Source organism: Apus apus, chromosome 1, assembly GCF_020740795.1.
Source record: "Apus apus isolate bApuApu2 chromosome 1, bApuApu2.pri.cur, whole genome shotgun sequence".
Taxonomy (NCBI): domain Eukaryota; kingdom Metazoa; phylum Chordata; class Aves; order Apodiformes; family Apodidae; genus Apus; species Apus apus.
The window spans coordinates 67,417,799-67,445,623 of NC_067282.1; the positions used below are offsets into that span (position 1 = coordinate 67,417,799).

Genomic DNA, 27,825 nt, shown 5'->3' on the forward strand with positions numbered 1-27,825 from the left:
TGCTGGTGTTCCAGTGTGAGAATCTGTGGCTGTTTCTCGGTGTGATGGTTTCAGATTTACACTGTGCAGTGACACAGCGATCACTGTGAACCATAAAGCTGTGGTTAAGGTTTCCTATTCCATTTATCTGCATTCAAAGGGAAGCAGCATTCTTCCCACCCAGAGTGCCACCTACGTTACACTTGCACTTCTGTCTCTGTCATTCATATCTTTCTTTCATTGTCTCTTGCTTTATTCTATTCCTGCCAAGAGAATTTCTTTCCTCCACAGTCCCAGCTCCCACTCAGAGGGACACTGAGCGCTTCCTCTTCCTAGCAGGATACTCCCCTGCAACAAAAGTGGATAAGGAGTGGCTCAGGCGAGAGTCCAGAGTATCAGAGTTGTTGCCAGTGCTGCTGATCTTCACCCGTGGGCACAGGCACTGGAGCATGGCTCTGCGGATGTAGTTGTCAAAGCAATAGTAAATGAAAGGGTTGGCACAGCTGTTTGCAAAAGCAAAAGGGCTGCTCACCATCATGCCCAGCTGGGCAATCCTGTTGGGGTAACAGTCGGGCTGCTTCAGAAGTCCCAGAAGAATGGCCATAAGCTTGAAAAGATTGAAGGGAACCCAGGAGGTAACAAAAACCGCCACTACAATGAAGACAATCTTGATGGATTTTCTCAGTTTCTTATCATATTTCCCAGCTCTCTGATAATGCACACAGAGTCTCCTGGTGATGGAGCAGTAAAAAGTTAAGATACTCAACAGTGGGAAGAAGAAGGCCAGGATTAAAAGCATCAGTGACATGATCTGTTTGGCTTCTGTCACAGCTTTGTCTGTGCAGTAAGTCTTTCCATATTGGTTCTTCAGTTCTCTGGACAAAAGGGTTGGCATCCCTAAGCAGCAGGATATTAACCAGACACAGATGCAGAGCCCACTGGAGTAGGATCTTGTTCTGACCCGTCTAGCAATAGAGGGATGCATGATAGCCAGGTACCGGTCAGCACTCATACAGGTGAGGAGGAGGATGCTGCAGTACATGTTGACTGAGATAACATAGGAACTGGCTTTACAGAGGAAAGATCCTACCCTCCAGCTCCCATCTGATGCTTCCTTGTCCACCCAGAATGGCAGCGTGATGAGGAAGATGAAGTCAGATGCAGCAAGGTTGATGATGAAGATGTCAATCACCCTCTGGACCCGTCGCTTAAAGACCAAGGCTACTATCAGGATGGAGTTGCCAACAATGCCCACCAGAAACACAGCAGTGTACAGGATCGGGAGGAAAGTAGACATATGTTGCAGATGCTGATACTGGCAGGTGTCATCGTAGTAGTAGTCGTAGGTGAAAGTTACTGTAGTCACCGGTGAAAACTGAGTGAGTTCCATTTCTGGGCAAGCTGTCCTCATCCCTGCTCTGAGGGATACTCTGAGCTCCCTCTACCCTTCCCCTCAAGGTCTATATTAAAAGCATGTTAGCAAGTGAAGGGGGAGGAGTAGGGAGAGGTAGGAGGAGAAAAGTGGTTTTGGGGGTGTCATCTATATACTTTTAGCCAGTTGCATAGGCAACGGAAAAATGATGAAGAGCCTCTGATTAGTCAAAACCCTGTCTTCAGAATAAGCACTTGCTTGCTTTTTTTTTTTTTCAATTGGGTTTGGATTTATTGATTTTATCTTCATTTTGCTTTTTCCTGTATAAGTGAACCAAGTTCAGGTTTTGCTTCTATTTTGCAGGGAGGTAAGGTAGCTTTCAAGTTTCTGAACTTTTTTAGGACAGGATATTGCTAGTTTGCAGAGGTTTGCAATTGTACCAGCTCAGAAGAAGTCAGAGAATTATTAATTCTTTTATATTTACTCAAAACATTTTGTATAAATGGCTTTTTTGGGCAAGTTCAACTTTTTTGAGGCTTGGAGATTTTTACTTTCTTTGTTTATGATTGTTGTTTTCTGTTGAGAGTAATTCTCTCATGAACATATTTAGGGAAAAACATATAAAATACCATATCCATTCAGTCCTGTAGTTAGTTGTTCTGTATCAGTCCCAGGTTCTCCACTGCTCTGCCAGAGCCCTCCTCCTGCCATGCAGCCCTTCTAGTTCCCTTAGTCCTGAGTTTCCCGTAGCCAGCTTTATGACTGTAATTGAAACTTAAGAGGACAGTTTTCCACTGTGCAGTTTTCTTCTGCAATTTGAAACTTGACTTGATCTTCCCATCCCTATACAGGCTTCCTTATTGGCCACAGTCCTGGTCTCCAGAGCAGTGGTTTGTTCCTTCTTGTGGCTGTGCAGCCCACGTGGCTCTGGAGCCATCGTTACATACACTGCTCACTTCTCTCTAAGTTGTGAGTTCCTTCATCTTTCATTTGCAATTAAAATATTGCCCCAGCTGTGGCTTACCTTACAGACAGCCCTTTCAGCATTGCTTAAATAGAATGAAAATTCTCACTTTTTAAACTACTGAATTCAATACAGCTTTGTCAGTGTGTACTACTTTTGAAACTTCTACTACTGGTCTTCATTATTCTTCATCTCTTATGCAGATAAATTCATTTTTTTCATTCCTCCCACCTGTGTGTTCACAGACCCAGTGCATCTTCAGGATTCTTAAAGCTTTGAGCAATTTGTTTACTAAAGCATGTTGGAGCCCCAGGCAGATAAATCACACCTATATATGTCTCCACAGGCAAAGAGCAACACCAAATTGCATGGACAGCAAATTAGTCCCTCCAGTGCACTCTGGATGCACTCAGATTCACTCTGCCAGAGCTCAGGTTATACACTCTGTGCAGCAGAGACCTGGTAGGCTTCCAGATGCCTGGAAAAGCAGCCAGCTGCTATTAAACAACTGGCTGCTGGATCAAGGGATATTTAGGTGGGCAGTGTCTCTTGTGTAGATACACTGGTGTCTAGTAAGGACCTAGTTACAGACAACTGCCTTCCTATCAGTAGGGCACTAGTGGACTCTAACTGACTGTTTTTCGTGGAATGTGTAAAGATTTAATTTAACTCTTAGTGGGTGTAATTCAGCCATCACAAACTCTGAAAAAAAGAACAAGGTGTATAAAAACATGCTGGCTTAGATTACCAATTTATATGCCACAGATGTTAACTGTGAACCTGTAAGGAAGCATAGGCTAAAAATCATCTCACCATCTGAAGATTACAAAAGATATAACTTATTTTCAGCTACAAGTCATGTAAGAATGCCCAAGTATCTTACAGTTTACAGGAATTATATTTGATGGACTCAGTGCAGAAGTGAGTTTGGCATCACCTTTGCTTATTTCTGCTTCAAGGAATATGTTTCAGGCTTTTTTCTTCCAAGAAGCACTAGGAAATAGACACATTCTCTTCTATCAGTACTAGAGCAGATCAGCTGAACCCTAAAGTCTGTGGTAGAATAACCCTGCCTGTTTTGCAAAATTGGATCTACATGTTATTTTAGTATGCACTAGGATCTTGAACAGTTTATATGCAGTTGCAAGCTTTAGAAATCGGACACAAACTTCTCTTCCTCCATCTCACACCACTACATACTCCTTCTCAAAGATCATTCCCTCCCTCTCCCCATCCTAAAGCAGACAAAAACATGAGTAACTTTTCAAAAAGCTTAATAGAACTGTAAAGATAAGCATATGTCCATGCATTCTTGTGTTTGCAGTTCCTCAGTTTGTTGGCTCCATGCAGTTTAGTAGCCTTACTTACCAAAATAATAAATGAGACAGTAATCCTTTTCCAACAGGGATCAACTCTGTTCTCTTGAATACGCTCTGTATTTCTTGAATACTCTGGACTGTATGTTTCCGTATTACAGATGTGACACTTCCTTATTTGGACAGAAGATTTGCAAAGATAGTACAAACCACTGTCGTGAATAATGAAGTGATATGTAATGCTCTGAGTGCAGCAGCAGCAGGCATGTTTATTGGTAGTCTGTAAGCCTTGTGGGTTTTTTATGTGGTATCAGGTCACTTAGGTCTTCATGTCGGTCTGACTCTCTGCAGAGCTCATTTCCCTGAGGTTGAGCCAAGCTCTCAAAAATACTCAGCACATGGAAATTCCCTTTGTAACACTTTTGCATAAATATTCCAGAAAGCTCAGTAGGTGATGTGCTAAGATCCAAGAGATACGGTGTGATATTTTGTCACTGGAAGGGTGGCATCCACCCTCTTCTCCCTGCTCCTGGATTTCCATACTACTTTCCTCCTCCCAGACTTTGCCGGACACATGTAAACCCTTTTCTGGAACAAAATTTTCTGCAGAAGCAACAGCTACTGGCTTGGCTTGGCTGTACGTACATGATTCCATGCAGCTCTGAACAGATGTGCCCACTGGGTGCTGAGTACTTCTGCACCTGAGAGTGAACCTAAAGTAACCATGTGCTCAGGACTGGAACCATGGCTGTGCATTTGGCCAGCTCTCCTTTAGAGCCTACGTTCCTCTGATGGTGCTGCCTTTCTCAAATGCACTTATGAAGTTTGTCCTGTCAGTTTTTTGTGCTGTTCCTTAAACCTTCCTCATAGGAAATGCTGAGGTATTTCCAACAGTAGTGAAGGAAAAGATTTGTCTTTGTTCTCAGTTCCGTAATGCTCATGATACGTGTTATGGTAGCCTGCAAATTGTAAGGCAAAATAAGTAAAAGAGATGCACAGCAGAACAAACTGCACAGGAAGTATGTGGAATTGTTGATCTAGTTCGTTACACAACAACACACACACATGCCCCGTTACACATTTCTGCAAGTGAAGCATTCCTGGTAGCAAGGTGTGGTTTGGGGATTTTTTTCCTTTTTTTTTTTTTTACATTCCCTATTTTACTGATAGTTTAAAATAGTTTTATTTCAACTTGTATGTCTGCTTTTATGCAAGCATGGGCATCTAGATAAAATAATCTACGTATCAGTAAATTATTAATGATGATAAATGCTGAGAAGGAACAGAGGTTCGTTTGGCTGTAAAAGAAAGTGTAGTAGTTTCTAAATGATTGTGCTTCAAAAACTTTCTGCAAGGAATAGAGATTTGCAGACCTAATTAAAAAACAACAACAACAACCAAACAAACAACAAAACAAAAAGCAACCCACCCCCCCACACACACCAAACTGGCTGAAACTATCCTCCTATGCTATAACCTAGGTGAAGGCATATTCAGAGGTAACATGACAAATGCCAGCCCACAAAAGTTTCACCCCTTAAAAAAGAGGAGAGGGTAGAACTGAATCAGGTAAAATTGTGGACACTGAGACAGTGCATCAGGATAGGTTGAACTAGTTTCCAGCTGAGAGCAGTGGTGTCCAAAGCAGGGTGTGGAAAGAAAATATTTTTTGACACTTGATAAATGTTTTTTAATATTTTTGGGAGATTCAGCATCTTACTGTAAATCAGCTAGTAGTATTGGAAAAAACCAGGCAGGCTTTTGAACACATTTTTCAGTCTGAATCAATAACTCCTTAAGCAAATGTGATACATGAAGAGGTTTTTTCATTTCTAATCTTGTTTCTTATCTTCTGTGAACTTCATTTAATACAGATAGTGCCGCCTCCTACAATGTCTACTTACTTCCTTAGACTTTGAGAGCTAAGATGGCAAAAATTTTGTATTACACTTTTCTTTTTTTTTTTTTGCAATAAACTGGGGTTTTGTTGGTTTGGTTTGGTTGCAGCACTTGGATGTTAAACTCTCCATCAGTGCCTGAGGACTTCTGTTAGAGGTACTGACAAATGCACATGATCCACCTCTACTTATCCAAGGAACTCCAGTTTTGCAAAAAGCAGGAACAGCGTTTAAGGTGTAGCCATCAGCATTATTCCCTTCATGCTTTCATGTGCAAATTGCCACCCTTTCTGCACAGTAAACCAAACTTTTCCTTCAAAAACCTCTCCAAGTGATCCTGTTCTGTAGCTAAACTGAGCAACCAGTGGTTCTGCTGAGGCACACTGAGGTGGTGTGGAAAGAAAACAAAAAAAGATAGATGGTAGCAGTTAATAACTCTGTGTGTCCTTTTGGCATTTTTATTGGGTTACTCTTATTATACGGATGGGTATTTTCCCAGAAAAAAAGAAAATAAAAATCTAGGTGAAATCTGTGGACAGCCTTTGAAATTAAATAAATAAAGTGAAAACACATCTCTTCCCTCTGGCTTTTTTTGGGGGCTTTTTTTTTTTTTTTTTTTTTTGAGCAGCTGCACACATCCTATATATCAGGGCAGATTATGAAGAAGAGGCTGCTGTAGTCTTAGCTCAATAATGGAAGTAGGCATGGCTTCAAAATTTTCCAGAATTTATTCTCATTTTTACAAGATTAGATCTTTTAGGGGATAAACTTATAAACTTGCCAGTGTTAGAAGATTCACTATGATTTATAGTAAATGGTTCAAATTCTCCTTCTCTCATGGCATAGGATATAGAAGGGCTTTGTTTGTGCCGTTTTATTATGTGTTTTGTTTTTTTCTTTTCACATTTTCTAGCTTGAACTTATAATAGTTTTGCCAGGTACACTGAAGAAAATTATTACTGATGTTTTTTGTTCCCTGTTGCCATAACATGTATTTTATGGTCTTGTAAATCCTTAGCTCTCTATTCAATAAACTATATTCACTGACTTTCTGTGATATTTTTTCATTTATGGAGATTTTCTAATTGCTCAGTGATTTCCATGTCCCTTTCCAGGTTTCTCTCTACTTTATCAACATGTCAAAGTTAGACCGCTCTCTCAGCAGCCCATAGCAACTCTAGATCTGATATAACTTCTTACTTCCCTGTGATTTTGCTGTTTATATATCTGAGGTTGCAAACAATTGGTCTTTTTAGCTACAGCACCGTCTTGGCAGTTGGTAATTCGCTGTGACCCATTTATCCTTTTCATTATGTGCTTCCCAGGATAAGGTTTTATGTCAGGTATGTAAGTAAAGCTTCCACTCTTTGCTCCTAAATTAATGAGCTCATCAATGACCTGATGGAAATGCATGTTTGCTTGCCCCTGGCTGCCGGATGATCAGGTCACCCTGTACCAGTGTCCTCTCCATGTCATTATTTACCCTCCCCTCAGGCCTCGTGTCATCTGTGAAGTTTATCAGCGATGCTCTACTTTCTTCCAGGCCACTGATAAAGATGTTAAATATTTTAGAGTCTAGGATAAATCCCAGTCAGACCCCAAAAGATGTCCTTGCAGACAGTTACCTTATGAGGTGTTGGTGAGATGGAAAGGCAGGATACAGGCAGAGGTTTCTTAATAAAATAGAATTTTATAATTTTTTTTAATAAAAATATATAATTTTTTGCACTAAGAGAAGTTTTGTGTATTGCTGTTTTCACCTTTGCCATCCTTATCTCACTGCAAAAATGCTTGCTGACTGCTCTGGGAGAGGAGTTGGACAGGGACATTCCCCAGAAGTTCTCAGAGATGTGAAAACCTTGGACACGATTCTGTTTTTTCGGAGTGTTTGTTTGCTGGCTTGGAGGCTGATAAAATCAAAACTGGGTGTGGTGGTCTCTTGACTTGGGAGTTTTTATCCACTTTTAAGAGTCCCCTCGTAATTTGTGGGGGTATGTGTACAAGGGGTGGGAGAAGCACCCGATTTGGAGCACGGAGCCAGTGGGGTTGAATTTTCTTTTCACTAAATACTGTTTTTCCTTACTGCTTGTTTTCCCATGCCATTCAGTCAGGATATCCCGTCACCATTTTCACAGGAAATCGAGCGAAAAATTAAGAAACGTGAACCTTATGGCCCTGGGGGGAGACCGAAGGACAGAAATTACTGAAATGAGAGTTGACAAAGTGAGTGGTTTTCTGTTTCTCTCCCCACGCGTGGCCACTACAGCAGATACGCTGGGACCGGGACTCCACATTCCCAAGCGACCAAGTGCGGTTTCGGCATCGACCAGCGTCGGGCCTCCTGCGGGAGGAGGTGCGGTGCGAGGCAGGGTGCGGAGGGTGCGGGAGGGAGGAGGTGCGAGGCAGGATGCAGAGGGTGCGGGAGGGAGGGAGGAGGCGCGGTGCGAGGCAGGGTGCGGAGGGTGCGGGAGGGAGGAGGTGCGAGGCGAGGCAGGGTGCGGAGGGTGCGGGAGGGGGGAGGCGCGGTGCGAGGCAGGGTGCGGAGGGTGCAGGAGGGAGGAGGCGCGGTGCGAGGCAGGGTGCGGGAGGGTGCGGGAGGGAGGAGGTGCGAGGCAGGATGCAGAGGGTGCGGGAGGGAGGGAGGAGGCGCGGTGCGAGGCAGGGTGCGGGAGGGTGCGGGAGGGAGGAGGTGCGAGGCAGGATGCAGAGGGTGCGGGAGGGAGGGAGGAGGCGCGGTGCGAGGCAGGGTGCGGAGGGTGCGGGAGGGAGGAGGTGCGAGGCAGGATGCGGAGGGTGCGGGAGGGAGGGAGGAGGCGCGGTGAGAGGCAGGGTGCGGGAGGGAGGAGGTGCGAGGCAGGGTGCGGAGGGTGCGGGAGGGCGGAGGTGCGAGGCAGGATGCAGAGGGTGCAGGAGGGAGGAGGCGCGGTGCGAGGCAGGGTGCGGGAGGGAGGAGGTGCGAGGCAGGATGCGGAGGGTGCGGGAGGGAGGGAGGAGGCGCGGTGAGAGGCAGGGTGCGCAGGGTGCGGGAGGGAGGAGGTGCGAGGCAGGGTGCGGAGGGTGCGGGAGGGAGGGCGAAGGTGCGAGGCGAGGCAGGGTGCGGAGGGTGCGGGAGGGAGGAGGTGCGAGGCAGGGTGCGGAGGGTGCGGGAGGGAGGGAGGAGGCGCGGTGAGAGGCAGGGTGCAGGAGGGAGGAGGTGCGAGGCAGGGTGCGGAGGGTGCGGGAGGGAGGGCGGAAGCGCGGTGCGAGGCAGGGTGCGGAGGAGGCGCGGTGCTGACGGCGGCGGAGGACTACAGCTCCCATGGTGCCGTGCGGCCGCGGCGTCGGGAAGCTCCCGGGGAAGGGCGGGAGAACTACATCTCCCGGCGTGCCCCGCGCCGGGCGGGGCGGGGCGGAAGCGGCGCGGTGGGGCCGAGGCGGGGTGCGGGGCACGGTGGGTGCGGGGCCGGTTGTGGCCGTTGGGAGGGGCGGTTGCTGGGGGGAGGGGGCGGGGGCGCTGCGGGGCTGTGCTCGCCCGGCGGCCGCTCCCCCCCCGGCAGGGCTGTGGCCTGGGGGGCCGGGGCGGGCCTGGCTTCTTGTGCCTGGCCCGGGCGGCGAGGGGTGAAGCGCCGGGCCTCGGCCAGCCTCGGCCGCCAGCTGAGACTCCCGGTTTCCCGGAGCCGTTCACCGGGTCACTTAGCCTGGCAGCTGCCCGTCCGCTGGGTTGGTCCCGTGGGGCCCGGCCTGAGGACTCTTGCCGTCTTTTTCAGCGCCCCCGCCCCTTTTCTTAATGAGTAACGCGGGGAGACTTCTGATCATCTCAAAATGAAGTGATGATCTCAAACCGTGTGGGTTGCTTTCTACTTCTAGATCGCTTTTTGTGGACTGGTGGTGGTGAAGAAACTGAATGAATGGAACAGGCACGGGAAATAGGAAGTTTGCGTTTCGTGCTTCATGCTTACACCGGGACACAAGCAACACTGTGTGTCTGAAGTGACCGGGGACCATTGGACCTGTGTATCCTGTGGGACTCTGAGGACCTCCCAAGGTAAAAAAGTGATAGCATTCTTTCCTAACCCTCGGTTTCCCTGAGCATTAAAAGGAGGATCCTGTTCCGCAGCATTGCCAGCCCTCTCCCCACATTTACACCTTCTTCTAGGCCTTCTGCCTATTCTGCTTTCCCAAAGAGCAGTCAGATCACAAGCATGTTTTCTGAGGACATGCTGGCAAATGCAGCCTTGGTCTTGAGATGCCAGGTGAAAGGACTTCCTTGAATGTGGTGGCCCGCTGATGACTGAAGAGAGTGATGGCTGCCACAAGATAAAAATATGCCTGTTTCGGTATTCCCTTCTGCCATGGAACAGTAAGTTCTTAAAATGCGTATCCGTTCTCCGGTCTGACAGTTGATTTTTTGCCAGAATACTTGCTTTTGTGCTGTTTTGTGCTTTTTCAGGTCCACTGACTTGTCCTTTCCCCCCCTTCTATGAAGTGCATACATCTAGCCATTCCTTTAAATGTTGCTGCTAGTTTGGCCTTTGCCTTCTCTTTTATGAGCTGGGGCTTTGAAATTTTTACATGTCTCACTTCTTTAAAAAATTAGCAGAATTGCAGGATCCTGTGAAGCACTTCTGCTGGAGTGCCTATTTACTACTGCCATGTGTTGTGTTATGTTCATTGCATAGTTTAGTTTCAGACATAACTTGTTTGAAATAGCTTCCACTGTTAAAATAAGAACAAAATGTGCTGGCAGTGCCATATGAACAAACCTTTTGTAAAAACAATGAAGGTTCTGACATCCAGTAAAGGTGAAGCGTTTCTCTTCGTTATCAGTCTTTGTAACTAATGTCATCTTCGGTAGCAGTAATGTTATTTTTTGGTAAGTAAGCTTATTTCTATACTCTTAGGTACTTCCTACATATTGTTCTGCGTAGAACCTTCTGCAGAGTGTGGCATAATCTTATAAACGTGCAGTGTCTTTCTTCATGGGCTTCTCTGGTAACTATTTATTACTGACTACTGTACCCCCTTGAGCTCTGCCTGGGGCTGGAAGGATGGTTCTCTCCAACAGAGCAAAAGACGCCTTGTTTAAATAGGGATTTTCTACTGTAAATGAAGAGACAGTGGGTATGCACAGTGAATGAGCAGGGCAGTCAAGCCTACTAAAGTGTGTCAGGAAGAACTTCTAGTTCAAAATCTGCCTAAGGTGTTGTAAAGTTCTTCATCTCTTCTGTAAGTAAGGAATTATGGAATCACAGAATTGTCAAAGTTGGAAGGGACCTCTAGAGATCATCTAGTCCAGCTCCCCCACTAAAGCAGGATTGCCTAGAGCACAATTCCACAGGACTGCATCCAGGTGGGTCTTGAATATTCCCAGGGAAGGGGACTCCACAACCTCCTTGGGCAGCCTGTTGCAGTGCTCTCTCACCCTCACCATAAAGAAATTGTTCTCATATTTACATGGAACTTCCTCTGTTCCAGCTTGCGCCCATTGCCCCTCGTCCTGTCACTGGGAACTACTGAAAAGAGTAGTTATAAGTAGTATAATATATTATCATACATTAAATATTATATATAATAATAATATTCCTGTATTATAAGGAATTGGGGATGTGCTCTTACATTGGCACTGTCTTGTCCATGCTGAAAATCCATGTGTCTTGTTTCTGGGACAAATGCCACACACGGCCACTTGCTAGATTTTGGGGACAGTAGCCACGGCAGCTGCTTTCTCCTTCTGCCTGGAGCTGTGCATTACAAGGACATCAGTCAATAGCCATGTCTCTTTTACCAAGTGGGTAATGAACACTGGGCAGTGCTTTATTTACTATTTAATGTTTAACCCTTCATTTTGCTTGTGAGCTGCTCTTGGTTGCCAGCCGATATCAACTCTACCAGGTCCACTGTGTGCCAGGTCTCAGAGGCTGGCCAGACGTTGTGTTTTAATGATGCTCTTGTAGGGGTATTTCCAGCACCCGTGTTCTACAGCTGACAGCAGGGATGTTGTATCAGAAAGTAAGATTTTTGAGCCAGTTGTTTTCTGCCTTTCTGTATGTTAGGTACAAGGTTGATAGAACTTTGTTATTGTAAGCATTTATATTAAAAAGCAATAGTAGCAAACCAATGGCCCAATAACGTCCTACTCATGTTCTTTTTCTCCAAACACTGCTCTGATGGTGGAGCTTGTCAGTTGCCATTCCTCCTTCCAGAGAGAGCCCTTTCTAAAGAGCAGTCTGTGACAGAGGGTTCCTCTTGCAGTGAAGGTGACTGCAATATAGTGGAAAATCCAGACTAGCCTGCTTGCCTGCTTGTTCTGCTGATTGCCCAAGAGAGTGAGTTCCCAGAGGATCTACTCAGCTTTGAGCTTAGGTGGGCAGGAGCTGGGCAGCACAGCTTTGGTCCTGGAGATGCCACTTGCCCTGTTTGCTTTGTGAAAAGCTTCTGAAGGGGAGGCAATCCCACAGTGGGGATGAATAGTGAGGTCAGTCCTATGCAGGAACTTTCTGTGTTCAGCTCATCCAGTGTCCTGTATACCTTGAGCTAGATGGTAGGATATCAAAGGAGCATGGAAGTACAAAACCAAGAATTAAACATTGCATAGAGTATTTGCTTTCAAGTCTGGACTGGATTCTGTCTCTGCTGGATAAATAAGCCCATGTACAGTGTTTTCTCCCTCTCAATATTTGTCCTAGCCTTTAAAAGTTCTCAACCTGTGGATTGTTACTTGATTACAGTTGTGGTATGCAAACTTTGTAGTACTTTAAATGGGTGCTGCTTGTCCACAAAAAATCAATTCTATTCTTGCTTGTTGCTAAGGATGTAGTTAAATGAGGCATACTCTCTGTAATACCCCTCCTTGAATATGAAAATTAAGCGTAGGGCATGATACGGGTACACATTATCTCTCCTCCCCAGCCCTGTTAGCCAGTTTCAACCAAATAAAGGAGTAGATGAGAGGGAAAAGAAATAAGGGCGGCATTCTTAGCAGCAAGTATTGATGCCTTTGAAACTCCCTGCTTTAATTTGCACCTTGTTTCATAGTTCAAAATTTATTATTGGCAGGTCTGACTTGGGAGCTCCTGTTTTTCCTTGTGAATCTTGTTTTAAGGCATTTGCTGTTTCCAGTTGCAGTTCATTCAGTTGCCAAGAAACTAGCCCAAAGTACTTTGATCGAAGTATGTGGGAGAAGTGAGATAGAAAAAGCAACAGACAAGAGCTGATTAGATGGTAGCTCATGTAACCAGACTAGCTCGAGTTGCTAAGTTAACTCCAATTGATTATTTTTTTTGCAAATCTGTCAAGCCTGATTGATCATAATCCATAAATTTAATCAAGCACAGAAAATGTATGAGAAATGACAGGCATGTGTGAGTCCTCTGATGTATTGCAGTATCTACAAAACATTCCATGTATTAGCAATCAATTGCTTATTAAGGTCACAGTACTGTCCAGAGCACAAGCATGTGTGGTATCTGTGTTTTCCCATGCCTCCTCTGACCCTGAATTTATGCTATTTGTGTGTATGACAGTGCAAAGGAGAGCATGAATGACCCCTAATACAGGGAGCCAGAGCACGGTCCTCATGCCAGCTCATGGGGGCCCTTCAGTTTTGAAAGCTCCTGTCATCCTGTTCCCATGGAACAGGGCACCCTCCTCCCTTAGTTGTTTTAGTTCTTCAGAAATACCACAGTACATGTGGCATTATTGCAGTATTTGTCATTTGCAGATTTGTCTTTCAGTGCTTCCTGTTCTGTCTTTAGTGCCTAGATACAATTCTCTACTTCGCTAAAGGCATTTTGGCACCTTGGCATGGCTATCCTTTGTGAATAGTCTGGAAGAGCTTTTTTTGGCATGCTTGTGGTTCTTTTCCTTGCTGCAAACACAAGCTGTGAAAGCCGTACGGGATCGCAGGCTAAAAATAAAACCTATCCTTGGTAATCTCTTAAGGAAAGATAAGTCTTCTGCCTGGGCACTGTGGATGCATTCTCGGTCATTCCCTACGGACAGGATCACTCATGGCAGTGAGCTGTGCCATCTGCTCTGGGGACAGAGTTGCTGTTGCTCTGCCAGTTGCTGTCTTGGGGGGAGAGCAGGCAGCAGAGCATGGCTGGGAGGAGGGCAATACCCATGCCTTGAACTCCCAGATCCAGCTGACACTGAGTTGTAGACTTGCAGTGTTCCTTTGAATTCCAGCATGTTGGAAGACGTGCATATCCTGAAGGGACGTTGTGTGAGAGGAATGATGTCATGAGTTTGACACTAGTAGGGTTAACTTTGCTTTTACTGTCAGAGGAGTGACTTGGGCATCTCTTTCCTTTCAGCAGCAGGCGTGCAATGATGGATAACCGTTTTGCCACAGCGCTCGTCATTGCCTGCGTTCTCAGCCTCATCTCCACCATCTATATGGCAGCTTCCATTGGCACTGACTTTTGGTACGAATACCACACCCTGTCCCCAGCTGAGAACATCAGTGAAGCTGGTAGGAGCATCTGGGAGGAATTTATCAGCGAAGATGCAGATGAGAAGACCTACACAGATACGCTTTTCCGGTGCAACGGCACGGTTGGACTGTGGCGGAGGTGTATCACTGTGCCCAAAAACTCTCACTGGTACAGCCCACCAGGTACCTCTGGAGCAGTTAACACTGCCCTAGCTTGCCTGGGGTGGTGCGTGATAACTTCCTCAGAACATATTCATGCTGCTTTATTCTTCCAGAAGGCTTATTTCTAGCTTATGTGGTGGTGTTTTTTTAATAAAGACAGTCTAAACTTCGAAAGAATTGAAAGGCAAAATGGTCTGTGTGTGTCAGGGCTACAGATTTGACAGTGCTCTGGATTTGACACACAATACTTGATCTAAATTTGCTCTGGTGTAATTTCATTTTCTTTTGCATCTGCTGTCCAGCTGGGAGTACAGTTATTGTTGCTCTGCCAGTCACTGTTTTAGAAGAGGTCCTGGGATCCAAGAATGCAATAAAGATACCACTTTATAAAAGGAGCAATTGCTCCTTTTAGTAGTCATTAATTTTGCTCCCATGTCACAAATGTCCCACTGTGGCATTAGCACATTTTGCACTCCTAGTGCTGGATGTAGAATGTTTGTATTCTTCTTTTCACAATGATTGGGGGCTACAAAAGTGCAGTGAGCAATTATTTTAATTGCTTCAGAGTAGATTTTGGACACATACTGTGTTTGTGAAGCCCTTTGTTTTCAACCCTCTTAGAAAAAAATGTACTTTCAAACACTTTTTCTGCAGAAAAATGTCACATTAAATACTTTTTTTTTTCTTTCCTTTTTTAAAATGAAAACACTTATTCTGGAAGACACTTAAACCAGCTCTGCTCAATAGCACTTTCAAAGCAAAATCTGAGGGGTAAAAGAGAAAACATTTAAGATTAGAAACCAAGTATTTTATGTTTTTTAAATAGTCCTTCCTACCATGTATTTGAATGGAGAGTTCAGTAAGAATGTAGAATCTTACTACATCCTGCACATGGAGATAAGTGCAGCTCAGTTATGGGACTTGCCTGTAATATGTACCCATATAGTTGAACATCACATGCCACACTTCTTTCCCAGTCTGGCAAGCATGACACACTTCTCTGTGGATAATCCAGGTAAAGTTGGAAAATTCTGCCAGTTTGAATGCTGCCCCTTGTTGTAGTAATTACGTCATGCTAATTACTTTATGATAGGGCATCAAATCTGGTTTGAGAGGTAATTTTTTTTCTCTAAAATGTTTTGTCTCTCAATTTTTTTTCTCTGAGGAGCTTCTCAGCTTAAATGGTTGGGAAAGGAGGAATTGGAAGGGGAGAATAGGAGGGAGACACCTAATGGTATTTTTTTCTTTCCCCTCCCCCCAGAAGCTGACATGACTACAAACTGCATCAGTTTTTCCCTCTCTGATCAGTTTATGGAAAAGTACGTAGAGCCTGGAAATCACAACAGTGGCACGGATTTGAATCGAACTTGTAAGTGTATTCCACTTCTGGCAGGTAAACAAGTAGTGTGACAAAAAAGATATTTCTCAAATACAGTCACTAGTGAGGGAAGCATCTGTATCTTGTTCTACTTTTTTTTTTTACCCTTCACAGTAGCAGAGTGTGTAGGTAAATTTTGAAAAGAAAAACGTAAATGCTTTAGCATGGTTTTGTCCATGAATATGAACAAGAATATGGGAGTTAACAAATGAAGCAGTGTGGGCAGAAGGGAATATAAGGTGGTGGGAGAAGATCAGTTTCCAGCACATCTTTAGCGAACTTGTTTTGTATGTTTTTCACCTGCAGATCTCTGGCGGTTGCAATTTCTCCTGCCCTTTGTCAGCCTTGGCCTCATGTGCTTTGGGGCTCTGATTGGGCTCTGTGCTTGTGCCTGTCGCAGCCTTTACCCTGCCATTGCCACCGGAGTCCTCCACTTCCTAGCAGGTAAGTCTCCTGCCACCCACCACCTGACCCTCCCTCCTCCAGAAGCTCATAGCGACAGCCAGAGCACTTCGAAGTTGAGCTCACTGTGCTTTTCTGCTTCCTTCCCCAGGGCTCTGCACACTGGGCCTGGTTGGCTGCTATGTAGCTGGGATTAAGCTGCTCCATAAGAAGCTGCCCCTGCCTGATGATGTGAGGGGTGAATTTGGCTGGTCCTTCTGCCTGGCCTGTGTCTCGGCACCTTTGCAGTTCATGGCAGCTGCTCTTTTCATCTGGGCGGCTCGCACCAACAGAAAGGAATTCACTCTCTTGAAAGCCTACCGTGTGGCATAAGTGCTGCTAATCCAGTATTAGGTTTCCAGGTTTTAGCCCCTTCTCCCCCAGCCCTTACTACTTTTGTTTCTTATAGTCAGAATTTTACCTTGTACTGTGTGCTTCTCACCAGTTGAGACAATTTAGCCCACAGGCCCTGAAGACAAAGACCTTGGGGCTAAATGACCAGACTCTGCCCAAAGTCTGCAGAACTTGAACGTGTTTTTAAATTGTGGGGGTTTTTTTGTTTTGTTTTTTTGGTGGTTGTTTTTTTTAAGAATTATTATTTTTAAGCCTCATTTAGGTGGTGAATATTCCCTTGGTTAGGTGTATGTGCCCCTTCTTAATTTTATGACCCCGTCAGCCTGGAGGAAGTAGGAGTGGTGTCGTGGGGCAGAAGAGAGGTAGGAAAAGAGAGGATGCAGATAGGAAAAGAAAAGATGCAGATAGGCAAGAATGGGGATCACAGTGCACAAATAATAAAAAATCAGGAGCTGTCTGCTGTGTGACCCGAGCAGACAGTACCTATGGAGACCACCCAAGAGACATGGGGGAACTCAGAAACCTCTGTTATGGAAATACTGTAGCTAAATCAGTCCTGTAGCTTCACTTTGGGTCTCTTATTCTCACTACTTCGCTACTTTTTGTGGCTTCTGCCAAAACTGATGCAGGCAGAACAGCGGGCTGTGGGAGTGCCTGCCCAGCACACCATCCTGAATGCAGACTCTGTGCTTGGCCTTTGCTGAGGAGTGGGTAAGTTGGCCCATGTGGAGCTTTGTGCTGCTCTAGCTACACTGCTTCCAGGACCCAGGCTAGTTTGTATCTGCACTACATATGATCGTGCACTCAAATTTTAACTTGTGATGTTTCTGCTTACTGTGAAATAAGGCTTCCCTCTACCTGTGTTGAAGATGACCCCTCACAAGTTTTTTGTTTTTAATTTAGTTTAGTGTATGTGTGTATATGTGTATATATATAAACTTAACTTTTTTTAAAACTCACCTATTTATCCTATATAGCACACAACAGGGTTTTTTAAAAAGGTGGTGCTCTTTTCCCATCTTGTCCCAAGCCTATTAATTAAATGAAATAATAATGTTTAAAAATTAGACATTTTCAGCATTGCATGCATCTGATGGGAGGGTTAGGAAATGGTCTGAAGTGAATTTTACTTGGGGAGAGAAAAGCAAATGTCTGGATTGTTCTCTGCTTTCAGGGAAATGTCACTAGAAACAAAGATGTTTGGTTAGATTATTTTTTATTACTATTAATTTCTTGGGCTCCTGCTAACTTTACATTTTTTCCTGCTCATCATCAGAGGGTGTAACACCCCATAATTTCTAATTAGTTCTCAACTTCTGTATGTGTTTCCTATAAATAACTGCAACTTTAGCCAGACTGCGTGGCATGTCTTGTCTTGGAACATTGTTTTTTTCGATTAAATTGTTTAATTCTGAGGCCTTAACTCCCCTCATTTCCTTACTCCATGCTTAATATAAAAAGTATGTTTTAGAAGAAATAAATCCTGGCAAAATGAGTATGTCTGTCATGGCAAGGATTCTTTGAGATACTTTTGATGAGAATGACACAGAATATGCATTTTTGTCTCATGGCTGGTTTTTTATTTTGTTTTGTGCTTTTGGTTTTGTTGTGTTTGGTTTTTTTTCAGTAGGCTGTTTGCTGGGTCAGCAAACAGCCCTCATCACTAGTTGCCTGAAGATCAGGGATATCTGCTAGTAGTATTTATTTTTTTGGTCATGTTTGTGATACAGATCAACCTACTTCTCCTTTGATCATTATCATTTGTATCTTTACAAAATGAAACAAGGATGATGGTGAAAACCAGGATCACTGAAAAAGCAGCGGTGGGCTGTTCAAGATAATCCTCTTTCTCCTGCTGTTGAGTTATTTTTCACCTTTCCTTCTAAAACAGCTGCTTTCCCTGTCTACAATGTCTGGGCTCATCCTAACCCTGTGAGAGGGATGTGGTATTTTTGTGCAGTATCTGAGGGTAAATGAAAATCCTTGCTGCTCATACGTACCAATACGGTGCTTCTGCAGAGCTGTTAGTTATCTCTGACTTAGGCCTGATAAGGCCTAACTGCTCAGCTGGTCTCGTTCCTCATTTGTCAGAAATACTGGGGCACACAAGCTTCAGCTAAGGTCAAAAGGACTGGAAGGTGCTATTCTGCATTTGGAGAGAAAACACTGCTATTGTTTTATCTAGCATAGTTTGGTTGTTGCTTTGGTTTTTTTGTCTTCTTTCAGGAGCTGGCAGAGTAATCACAGTAATCAGAGTAATCCTGTGCACTTGCTCTCTCATCTTGTATCAGCACCTATTTTTCTAAAGTGTAAATCTCAGTTTTTTAATATTCTTGCTTCCAAAAGGATTCTTATGGAGAGAAAATGCAATGTTAGAAGTGCTGTCAGTCCTCTCTTGATCATTTTAAGTATCAGCAAAAACAAGATTAGCTGTTTTTTTCTGCATCTCAGATGAATGCTGCTGGTTTTCTCTGCCCTGAAATGAAGAAAATAGGCTTTAATTGATCAGTGATTTGGACCATTTAACTAAAATGAGGGTCACTTTTCAGGGTTTTGGGGTTTTTTGCCTTCACTCCTGTTGTAAAGATTTGTTCATCAGGATGGATTTCAGTGAGAAGCAGATTTCATTCAGAAAGAGGGCTAGTCCTCTCCATTGTCTGAGGTGATGAATCTGTCTGTAGCCATTTTGCTTTATAACTGTTTGCTCAAGGTGTAAAGGGAGCAAGAAGAGTTCTTGGTCCACTGGCTTGGGTCCACTAAATGGTGTTGGAGGAGAGCAGAAAAATGGTACACACTGAGAGGATGGAGTAATTCTATAAAAGAGAAACTATTAAGCACACTAACAGATAACAGATCTTGACCCAGAATGTGTGGTACAGGCCCTTCACACCAGTAGATCCTCATGCCACAGTCAGCCATTGGCTGCTTTCAAGAGAAGTTTGAGGCCTCTGTGTTCATGTTTGAAGTCACATACATAAATGCAAATGCGGACACCCTTGCTCTGCAAAGTGAAGAGTGTTCCAACTGTGAAAGAAAGCAGTGAGATCAAAGGCTGATTTGTGTTCCTCAGTATTTTGTGGTCTGACCATGAGAGATGTTTACTGATGCTGGTTCAGTGTTGAGGAAGGGATAAGGCAGATAATAGAATCATAGAATGGTTTGGATTGGAAAGGGCCTTAAAGATCATCTAGTTCCAGCCCCTCTGCATGGGCAGGGACACCTCCCACTAGATCAGATTGCTCAAAACCTCATCCAACCTGGACTTGCACACTTCCAGGGATGGGGCAGCCACAACCTCCCTGAGCAACCTGTTTCAGTGTCTTGCCACCCTTACAGTAAAGAATTTCCTCCCAGTGTCTAGCCTAAATCTCCCCTCTTCCAGTTTAAAGCCATTACCCTTGTAATATCACTACAAGTCCTTGAAAAAGCCGCTGCCCAGCTTTTCTGTAGCCCCCCTTCAGGTACTGGAAGGCTGCTAGGAGGTCCCCCCAGTGCCTTCTCAAGCTGTTTCACCTTGTCTTTGTAGGAGAGGTGCTCCAGCCCTCAGATCATCTCCGTGGCCCTCCTCTGGACTTTATTCGGGACCTCCACGTCCTTCTTATCTTGGGGGCTCCAGAACTGGACACAGTACTCCAGGTGGGGTCTCATGAGAGTTTGAGTAAAGGAGGAGAATCACCTCCCTTGATGGGCCACACTGGTTTTGATGCAGTCCAGGACACAGCTGGCTTTCTGGGGTGGAAGCACACATTGCTGGCTCATGTTGAGCTTCTTGTCCACCATCACCCCTAAGGCCTTCTTCTCTGGTCTGTTTTTTATCCATTTTCCACCCAGCCTGTATTTGTGCTTGGGATTGTCCTCACCCAGATGCAGGACCTTGCTCTTGAACTTCATGCAGTTTGCAAGAGCCCATTTCTCAAGCCTGTCAAGGTCCCTCTGGATGGCCTCCCTTCCCTCCAGTGTGTTGACCTCACCACACGATTTGGTGTCACCAGCAAACTTGCTGAGGGTGCACTCAATCCCACTGTCCATGTTGCTGACAAAGATGTTAAACAGCACCATTCCCAGTACCGTCCCCTGAGAAACACCACTTGTCACAGGTCTCCATCTGGACATCAAGCCATTGATCACCATTCTCTGAGTGTGACCATCCTGCCAGTTCCTTACCCAATGAGTGGTTGATCCATCGAATCCGTATCATTCCAGATACACGTGCTGAGATTAACATACATGCAAAATGGCATGTGTTTGTGTGTCTGTGAGGACAGGGGAAGTGGCACCCATCTCTAACGCTGTTGTGTGGGCCTGTGAAAGATAGTAGAGGGCATATCAAAGGAAGAGGAGAAACAAAAGAAGAGGAGTCAGAATCCAGTCGGAATGTGAGAACCAAGGACTCTTGACACCACATGGGAGCAAGCTCCCTCTACTCCAGCATGAACTCCTGGTGTGGTGCTGTGTAGCCAACAAAGCAAAGGTAGCTGCTGCTATGAGAAGCCCATACGAGTTCTGTCCTCTGAATCTGAGGTGGGCAGGCTGCATTTGGCTTTCAAACATGCCCCTATATGACAATGTTTTTTCTTTGCAAACTTGGGCTTCTTTTCCTGTGAAATCTCTAGGAAAGCAGGGCTAGCAGAAAGCTGCACGGTAGCAGCCTTTTCTTCTTTTTTTCCTTGAAGTGACATTTTCCCTGTCTTCTTCTCCCCCTTCCAAATGGCTCTAAGAAGGGGCTGGTCAATGAAGCTACAAAGAGGGGTGTCATTATCGTGGCTGTAGACAGCTCCCACTGCAATAAGAGGAGAGATTGCTGAAAACTGGAGAATAGTCAATCCCATTCCATGACTTTAAATAATAAAAAAAAACCAATATAGAGCAATCACAGAACATTTCTTTGTTGCGTGAAGGGGACAGTTTGCCACTTTGGAGAGGTGTGACATGTTGTGGGTGGAAGTGATAGCAGAGCCTTGGATGACTCAACAGGGCCTTCTTACTTGTTGTGCCAGAAACTACATGTAGTAGTCTAGTTTTCCTACTGTTATTATGTGCTGGCCAGGTGGTCATTTCCTCATGGAAGGTCTGTTGCAGTCTTTTTACTGTGGTGATAATGAAATGCCTTCTCTCTCCTCATCTAAAATGCTCTGAAGTGTTTTTTTGAGAAAGGTGTTTGGGTTTGTTTGGGGGTTTTCTATTTCTTTGTCACTTAGGTTGTGTGTTACGTGCCAGCTTGCAGTGTGTCTCTTGCAGTTCTGTGGTTCCGTGATTCAGTGGCTTCTGAAAAGCTCCTCCCTGCTCACTAGCATTGTGTGTACCTGCTAGTCAAAGAGAAAATCTGAAATGTCAGCAGCTTGTCATCTTTAAATCTTGGACTGACTGTCCACCTCTATCTATGTGTATTTCCTGCTTCAGTAGATTGTCTGTCATAACAGAAAGAGGGTAACATTTTGAAGCTTCCCCCCCCCGAGGAATAGATGGAGTTTTGTGTTATAGAGCTTCTTTATAATCTGGTTTCTAATAGGAAAAGATCAAAAGTTGGGATGTTTGCTGCTGACTCTTCTTTGCTGTGGAATATTACTCCTGCCCTATATTTTTAAACTACGACTTTCCAAACTACTGAGTGTAAAGTGAAGCCTTTGTTCAAGTTGCAGTCAGATACATGACAGCTTCCTAACTGGAAGACTCTCTAGGTGTCTAGATATGGCACTAAAAGCCATATGCTGAATTACACTTAACAAGCACCTTTCTGCTTACTGATCTATGCCAAGCCTTTATGCAAACCAACGACTGCTGAAGAAATCTGTCAGAACTAATGTATTCTACTCCTCTCTCTCCTCTTCTCTTCTAAAATTACTACTTTTAAAAATAATCATAGGGACAGTGGTTTATTTATTGATCCAGTTAGAGCAATACATGTCAGATGTCTCTGTGCTTCCTGCTTTCTGTGTACAAACAAGGGTGAAGGCAATTATAATTGATTTTTGCAGAGGATCCAAGCATCTATGATTCTGTGCTCTCTAGGTTTGGGTTTTCTGAGGTGAAGATTGAAAATTTTCAAGAAAACTAGCACCTTTTGTTTAGTTAAAATTAATTATTGCCTAGTCAAAGCTGTCCTACTAAAAAAAAAGAATAATATGGGTGGGTTTTTTTAATGGCTTTCTTTCTTTTTCCAGCTTTCTCAAGTCTTTCATCTGCATCTTTTAAAGTGTTTCTTACATTAAATGGTTTTAGGACATTATCCCTTTTTAGCTTGATATTTGCGAAGATTATGATCTGATGCATTTTGTATCACTATCAGAGAAGAGGAAAGCTTACATATGTCACTTTGTAATGGACCTACCCTTTACATCTGTTAATTTGGACTAATTCTCACTATCAGACATACATTTTTTTAAGTTATTTTGAGTACCTATTAAAAATAAGGTTGATCCAAACATGCTTAATAGCCTTTAAAAATTAATTAACGAGGGAGTGTTCCCAGAGCACTTTGTTAGCCAGGACTTCTGTCCCATGTTATGGACTACCATGTGTCTGGGCCTTTGCAATCAGTCCTTTTTCCATTCAGCTTCCACAGCTGAATGTGTGTGAGTCTGTGTTGCTGCACATTAATTTGATTGTGCTGTGATTGAGGGCCGTTCTCCCTTGTAACTTCACCTTTTTATCATCCTCATGATAAAAGGGTTACACTACAATGCCTCTGTTGTTAGAAAGATGGAAAAGCCCTGTGAGGAAGCAGCACGTGGTCTTTTTGTGGAAGAACCATCCTCTGTTTGACTCTCTGCCTGGAGGAACCAAAGCAGACCCTTCCCAGTGGGGGAAGTGTAGCTCATTGCCAGTGCCCTGTCATGTTTCCATACCAATGAGCTTTCACTGTTGGAGACTTGTGTTAACTATAAGTGTCAGTATATGGTGTCCTTCTCACTGTATGAAGGTGATTAGAGCCTTTCCCAGACATGTCCAACCATGATGTGCCATGAGTATACTCTTGGGCTGTGCTACCAAATCAGTGTTGCACTGAATGATGGATTTGTCCTTCCTCTAAGGCCAAGCTAAAGGCTTGTACCTTTGATTTTTTGGGAGATTTCTCTTCAGTCTGGTAGCTGACACTGTTGGCTGACTGTGGCAATAGCTTTTTACATTAAATGGTTTCTATGTAAAGTCACTGAGAAACCTCCCTCATTGTCAGAGGATTTTCTTGTGACAAACACAGGTGAAGAGCATCAAAGCTGACTATCTGATACGTTTACACCGATGTTGATTTAATCGTTGATAAAATCACTAATCACCAAACCGATGTGCAGGTAGGAGTGCTGGCTGGATGAGACCAGGAGTGTGCTGGAGTGGCAGTGCAGAGTGGGTGCTAATTTTCTGTGTTGCCTCAGCTCCACTAGAGCCTTTCTGGACTGTGTGTGATACTGACAGCAGACACCGGAGAACTGGTGCCACAGCCTCTCCTGATCCTTCCTGGGGCTGAGCTGGGCACTGAACCATGTGCGCTTACTACTGCCGATTCCCTACCTTAAACTGGGTGATTTTGTGATCCCTGTGACTTTGCTTAAGTCATTTCTCCAACTCTCATTAAATTGCTTTGGTTGACAGAGGAGTGGGGTCCATCTTCACCAGAAATAAGCTCTGCTTTCTGTGTGTTTTCTGGGGCTGTTGCAGTAGTTTTCTGCAGACAAATCCCTTTTGTCTTGCACTCAAGCGACCCATTTAGCTAGCTAGGTTTCATTTGCATTTTGATGTTTACTTACAAAACAACAGCAGCAGTGGTATAAAATCACAGTGCCTGCCCAGTGCCAGAACTGCTTGGGTTCTCTAAAGGTCAAGTTCTGGAAAGTGATTAATTGTCCACAAATGAGGAGGACATCACAAGTGGGTGTCAGAAGCTGGATGCTGCTGGCAGAGTCGCCCCTGCCTCCTAGTGCTGAACTGGGAGATGAGGCAGGAAGAGCTTGGGTGGCAGGAGGAGGCAGCTGGGGCCATGGGCTGCAGTGGGAAATGAGTGGCCTCTGAGGGTGGGTCACAGGTTCTGGAGCAGCCTTACCATTCTGCTTTAGTCACTGCAGACCTGTGCAGGAACAGCACTCAGACCACTGTATCCACCATGTGAGGGGACAGCAGGGACATTGCTTGGTGATTTCCCCTGTGGCCCTGGGGTTGAAGAGGAGGCTGCTGCACCTCTGGCATCCTCTATGGTGAGCATGAGGAAACACGGTGTTACAGAGAGAAGAAGTCAAACCTGTTCTGGAGCAGACAGGTGTGTCTTACCTCCAGTCACCTTTGTGAGCTGACAGGATTGTCAACATCCAGGTGATAGACGTTTCCCTTCTGTCTCCTTGCTTCCTTCTCCCGGCTCCTGCACTGATTCTTCCTTCTCTGTTTTCCCCTCTTTCATAGCTTTTTTATGACAATAAATAAACTAGCTTCTCACTTCAGAGGCACTTTGAGCCATACTCAGAAGACCTTAAGTCTGTCCACGTCCCTGTTACACACCCAGTTGGGTGTGTCCAAAAACCTAATTGGAAATGGGAGGCACATGAATGTGTTAGGGCATGTAGCTATGGCCCTGAATGCCTTTAGAGCACCAGAGCCCTTTTTCTGGGCGCTGTTGGCTCTGCTCTGTCAGGTGCTCAGCATATCGATTAAATTATCTGTGTCCAGTGTTTATGGGATGAGAAATTTAAATTTAAATTGCAGTAGAAGATTTGCATAGTACAGCCTGGGATAAAGGAGCTCTTGTTCCTGCTAGCTGTCTGCTTCTGTCATGCTCCTTACCCTGGGTCATCTTCACCCCAGGAGATGCCAGCAGTGAGCTGTTATATTCCTGATATTCGGGCATTGTTTGTGTTCAACAAGCTAGCCATGAAAAAGGGATCACCTGATTGAGCGGTGAAGAAATGGTGCCATCGTGCATAATGCAAAGATTCTGGTCTATAGGTAATACCAGTTTGTGGGGGGTTTTTTCCCATTTTTCAGATCACAGATTCAGCTCAGGTTTTTCCTTTATTGCCGGTAATTTTTAGATTTAATTGCTAGAGTTTCTGGAGATTACATGAGTCACCTTTGTCTTCTCACTGAAAAGGAAGACTTTCAACAAAGATGTTGATTTCAAACTCCTTGACCCAACAGAAAGACCTGAGAGTTATTTGAAACAGTGAAAAATGAGTGGAACAGTCACTGATAATGAAGATTCAGGAAGAATAATTTAAGACAAAGGTAATGTTTTCTGTTGGTTTCCTATTCTGGAATGCAGCAATTTGCAAGATGCATAAAAGATGCCAGAAATAATTGTTGTTCTTCACTTGACAGTGCTCAGCTTTAGCTGACGTTGTCTATCCTTGTTGAAGTTGTAGGTAGTTGTGAGTGTCCTGAGCGGAGTGAACAGCACCTCTAGAAAGTTTAGAAACCATAACCTGCAAGATATGGAACAATGGAGCCATTATGTAGGAGGAAGGACACGCTGGGTGGGGCAAGTAATGTGTGTTATGTAGGGAATTGATATGGACCATGGCTAGTAGTTCTTCACATCCATTGGTGACAGGACAAGAGGTAACCATCTTAGCTTGTAGTGAAGGACAAGTAAGCTGATGGACAGAAAAATCTTGGTCTAGGCATGCTTGATCCTGAACTAAACTGTTACTTGTCCCTTCCAGCCCTATGTTGTTATATTCCTTGTCCAAGCTGTGTTCAGGAAGAATTCCACCTACCCAAGGGCTCACCTTTTGAGTGTTACCAAGACATTTCATTTCTGCAGGTCTTTCTTGGCTTATTCTGTTACAGAATTTATGAAATACGTGGACCAAAAAAAGTAATTGAGCATGGACTCCCAAATGAATGTTGCAAAACTAAGTGAAGATCCAGCTACTCATTTTATCTGAGACTCTGGCTTAGCATCTCTTTGAAAAACTTGCTTATGTAGACTTCCCTAACATTTCTTTTATTGTATTTTTTTTTGAGGTGCATTTAGTTTGGAGCTTATTTAATCTACTAAATGAGACAAGGAAACTATGATGTATATGTGTGTATGATTATTGTGCATCCTTCCCTTTTAGAATCTATTGGCCAGCTCAGACCAGAGTTGCTGAACTACTGATTCTTACAAGTTTCCTGTAAAGAGGCCTCGTTAAGGACAGGAGCTCTGTTAGTGCCTCCACTGAAAGAAGCATCTGAGTGCTGACTAAACAGAATAGTCCTTTGTCTAGATTACAGTTGATGGTTATCTTACCCTGTTTTTAATCATTGATGTCACTATACAATAGATGAAAGGCATTATGTATCGGGACTTCTTTAGGTGATTTTAGCAAGGGATGAATGAAATGCATTGGGACTTGCTCATCCTGGTTTTAGAAAAAACAAAACATGGGCCTTGAAATCCTGCAGACACTTGAGTGAGGCCATACAGGTCTGCTCTATAAAATTCACAGTCAAGTGCATGTATGTAATTGTTTTGAACCTTGGTGCAGCTTTTTAAGAAAGTCTGTCACTTAGTGTGATGCAGAATCATCTGCTGATCCACTTTTCACAACGTAGCTCAGATTAGATTCCTGTCCCATTTATGGCATCTCCTGTAGGGATGAAACGAGACTGCACGTACCTGTTGCTTGGAGCCCAGGATGGCTGCCTTTTAGGCATTGATGAATTAGTTCATATGGAGTGATGTTAAACTGTCCTAAATAGGAGAACAGGAGCAGATGTTTGGTATGCAATGAGACTTCTTTTTGATGTTTCTTATGCTGGGTCAGGATGAAATGAAAGTGATCAAGCATCAGAAATAAGAGGTGACAGAGAACTTGACAAACACAAGGTTTGGTAAAGAAATCTGAAAGCCAAATAATAAAGCTGATATTCCTTCTGGCCTTGCAGGAAAGAAGGTAGCTTCTTGTTAGTGATACATTAATACCTGTTCTGAGATAGTATTCTTCTTGAGCTTGTTCACACAGAAGTACTCAGCTCATTCCCCAAAAACTTCTTTGAAATTTTCCTCTGAAAATTAGGTTAGTTAAGCAATGGATTCTTCATTGTTACTTATTTCTGAGTCAGATTCAATTATCTTTCAGATAGGAAATAATTTTTCTCATCACACTCTTTTTCTAACAATAGATGCTACCCTGTCTGAATTCATTGTGCTGTATGAGAGGTGCTCCAATCTTGAGCTCCCCTTTGTTCTCTATGTCTATTTTTTAAGTAACATTCTTTCCATCCTACAAATGTCTTCTCTCAGATGAGTTCTTTGAACTCTTTCCAGCTCAAGTTATTGAACACTGCACAAATGTTCTCATAGTGACAAAGTTTAACAAAGAAGAAGAGAGAGAGCAATGAAGAGGTAAGTACATTAAAATCATGAGCAGTTTAGCCCAAAGTAAAGAGCTGGGTCCGAGTAGAAATCATCAAATTTGAAGAGAGTAGCTAGCATCTCAATGCCATGGAGGTGGGCACTTCATGGGCTTTGTGGGTACGTGAAGCTGATACAGTAGCTCTTGTATTCAAAAGTTACAAGGAAATGCTATAATTCAGCTCTGGTCTGACCAGATCACACATTTAAAGGCATTAAATATAA

General features: G+C 44.1%; 2 protein-coding genes across 5 annotated transcripts; one reads left to right on the top strand and one right to left on the bottom strand.

Moving 5' to 3' along the window:
• Positions 1 to 283: 283 nt before the first annotated feature.
• Positions 284 to 1,390, bottom strand: GPR15 (G protein-coupled receptor 15). Its single transcript, XM_051629705.1, has one exon. The coding sequence runs from the start codon at positions 1,388 to 1,390 to the stop codon at positions 284 to 286; it is 1,107 nt and encodes a 368-aa protein (XP_051485665.1).
• Positions 1,391 to 8,917: 7,527 nt separating this feature from the next.
• On the top strand, positions 8,918 to 17,772 carry CLDND1 (claudin domain containing 1). Of its 4 annotated transcripts, XM_051642335.1 has the most exons (7): positions 8,918 to 8,959; positions 9,376 to 9,553; positions 9,665 to 9,868; positions 13,824 to 14,125; positions 15,366 to 15,473; positions 15,789 to 15,926; positions 16,036 to 17,772. In XM_051642335.1, exons 3-7 carry the CDS (start codon positions 9,834 to 9,836, stop codon positions 16,254 to 16,256), a joined length of 804 nt encoding a protein of 267 aa, XP_051498295.1. In that variant the 5' UTR covers positions 8,918 to 8,959; positions 9,376 to 9,553; positions 9,665 to 9,833; the 3' UTR covers positions 16,257 to 17,772. The 4 variants fall into 4 exon arrangements, with proteins under 4 accessions (XP_051498295.1, XP_051498287.1, XP_051498314.1 ...); XM_051642327.1 differs by lacking the exon at positions 8,918 to 8,959 and having other exon boundaries at positions 9,010 to 9,553; XM_051642354.1 differs by lacking the exons at positions 8,918 to 8,959; positions 9,665 to 9,868 and having other exon boundaries at positions 9,011 to 9,553; positions 13,827 to 14,125.
• Positions 17,773 to 27,825: the final 10,053 nt, after the last annotated feature.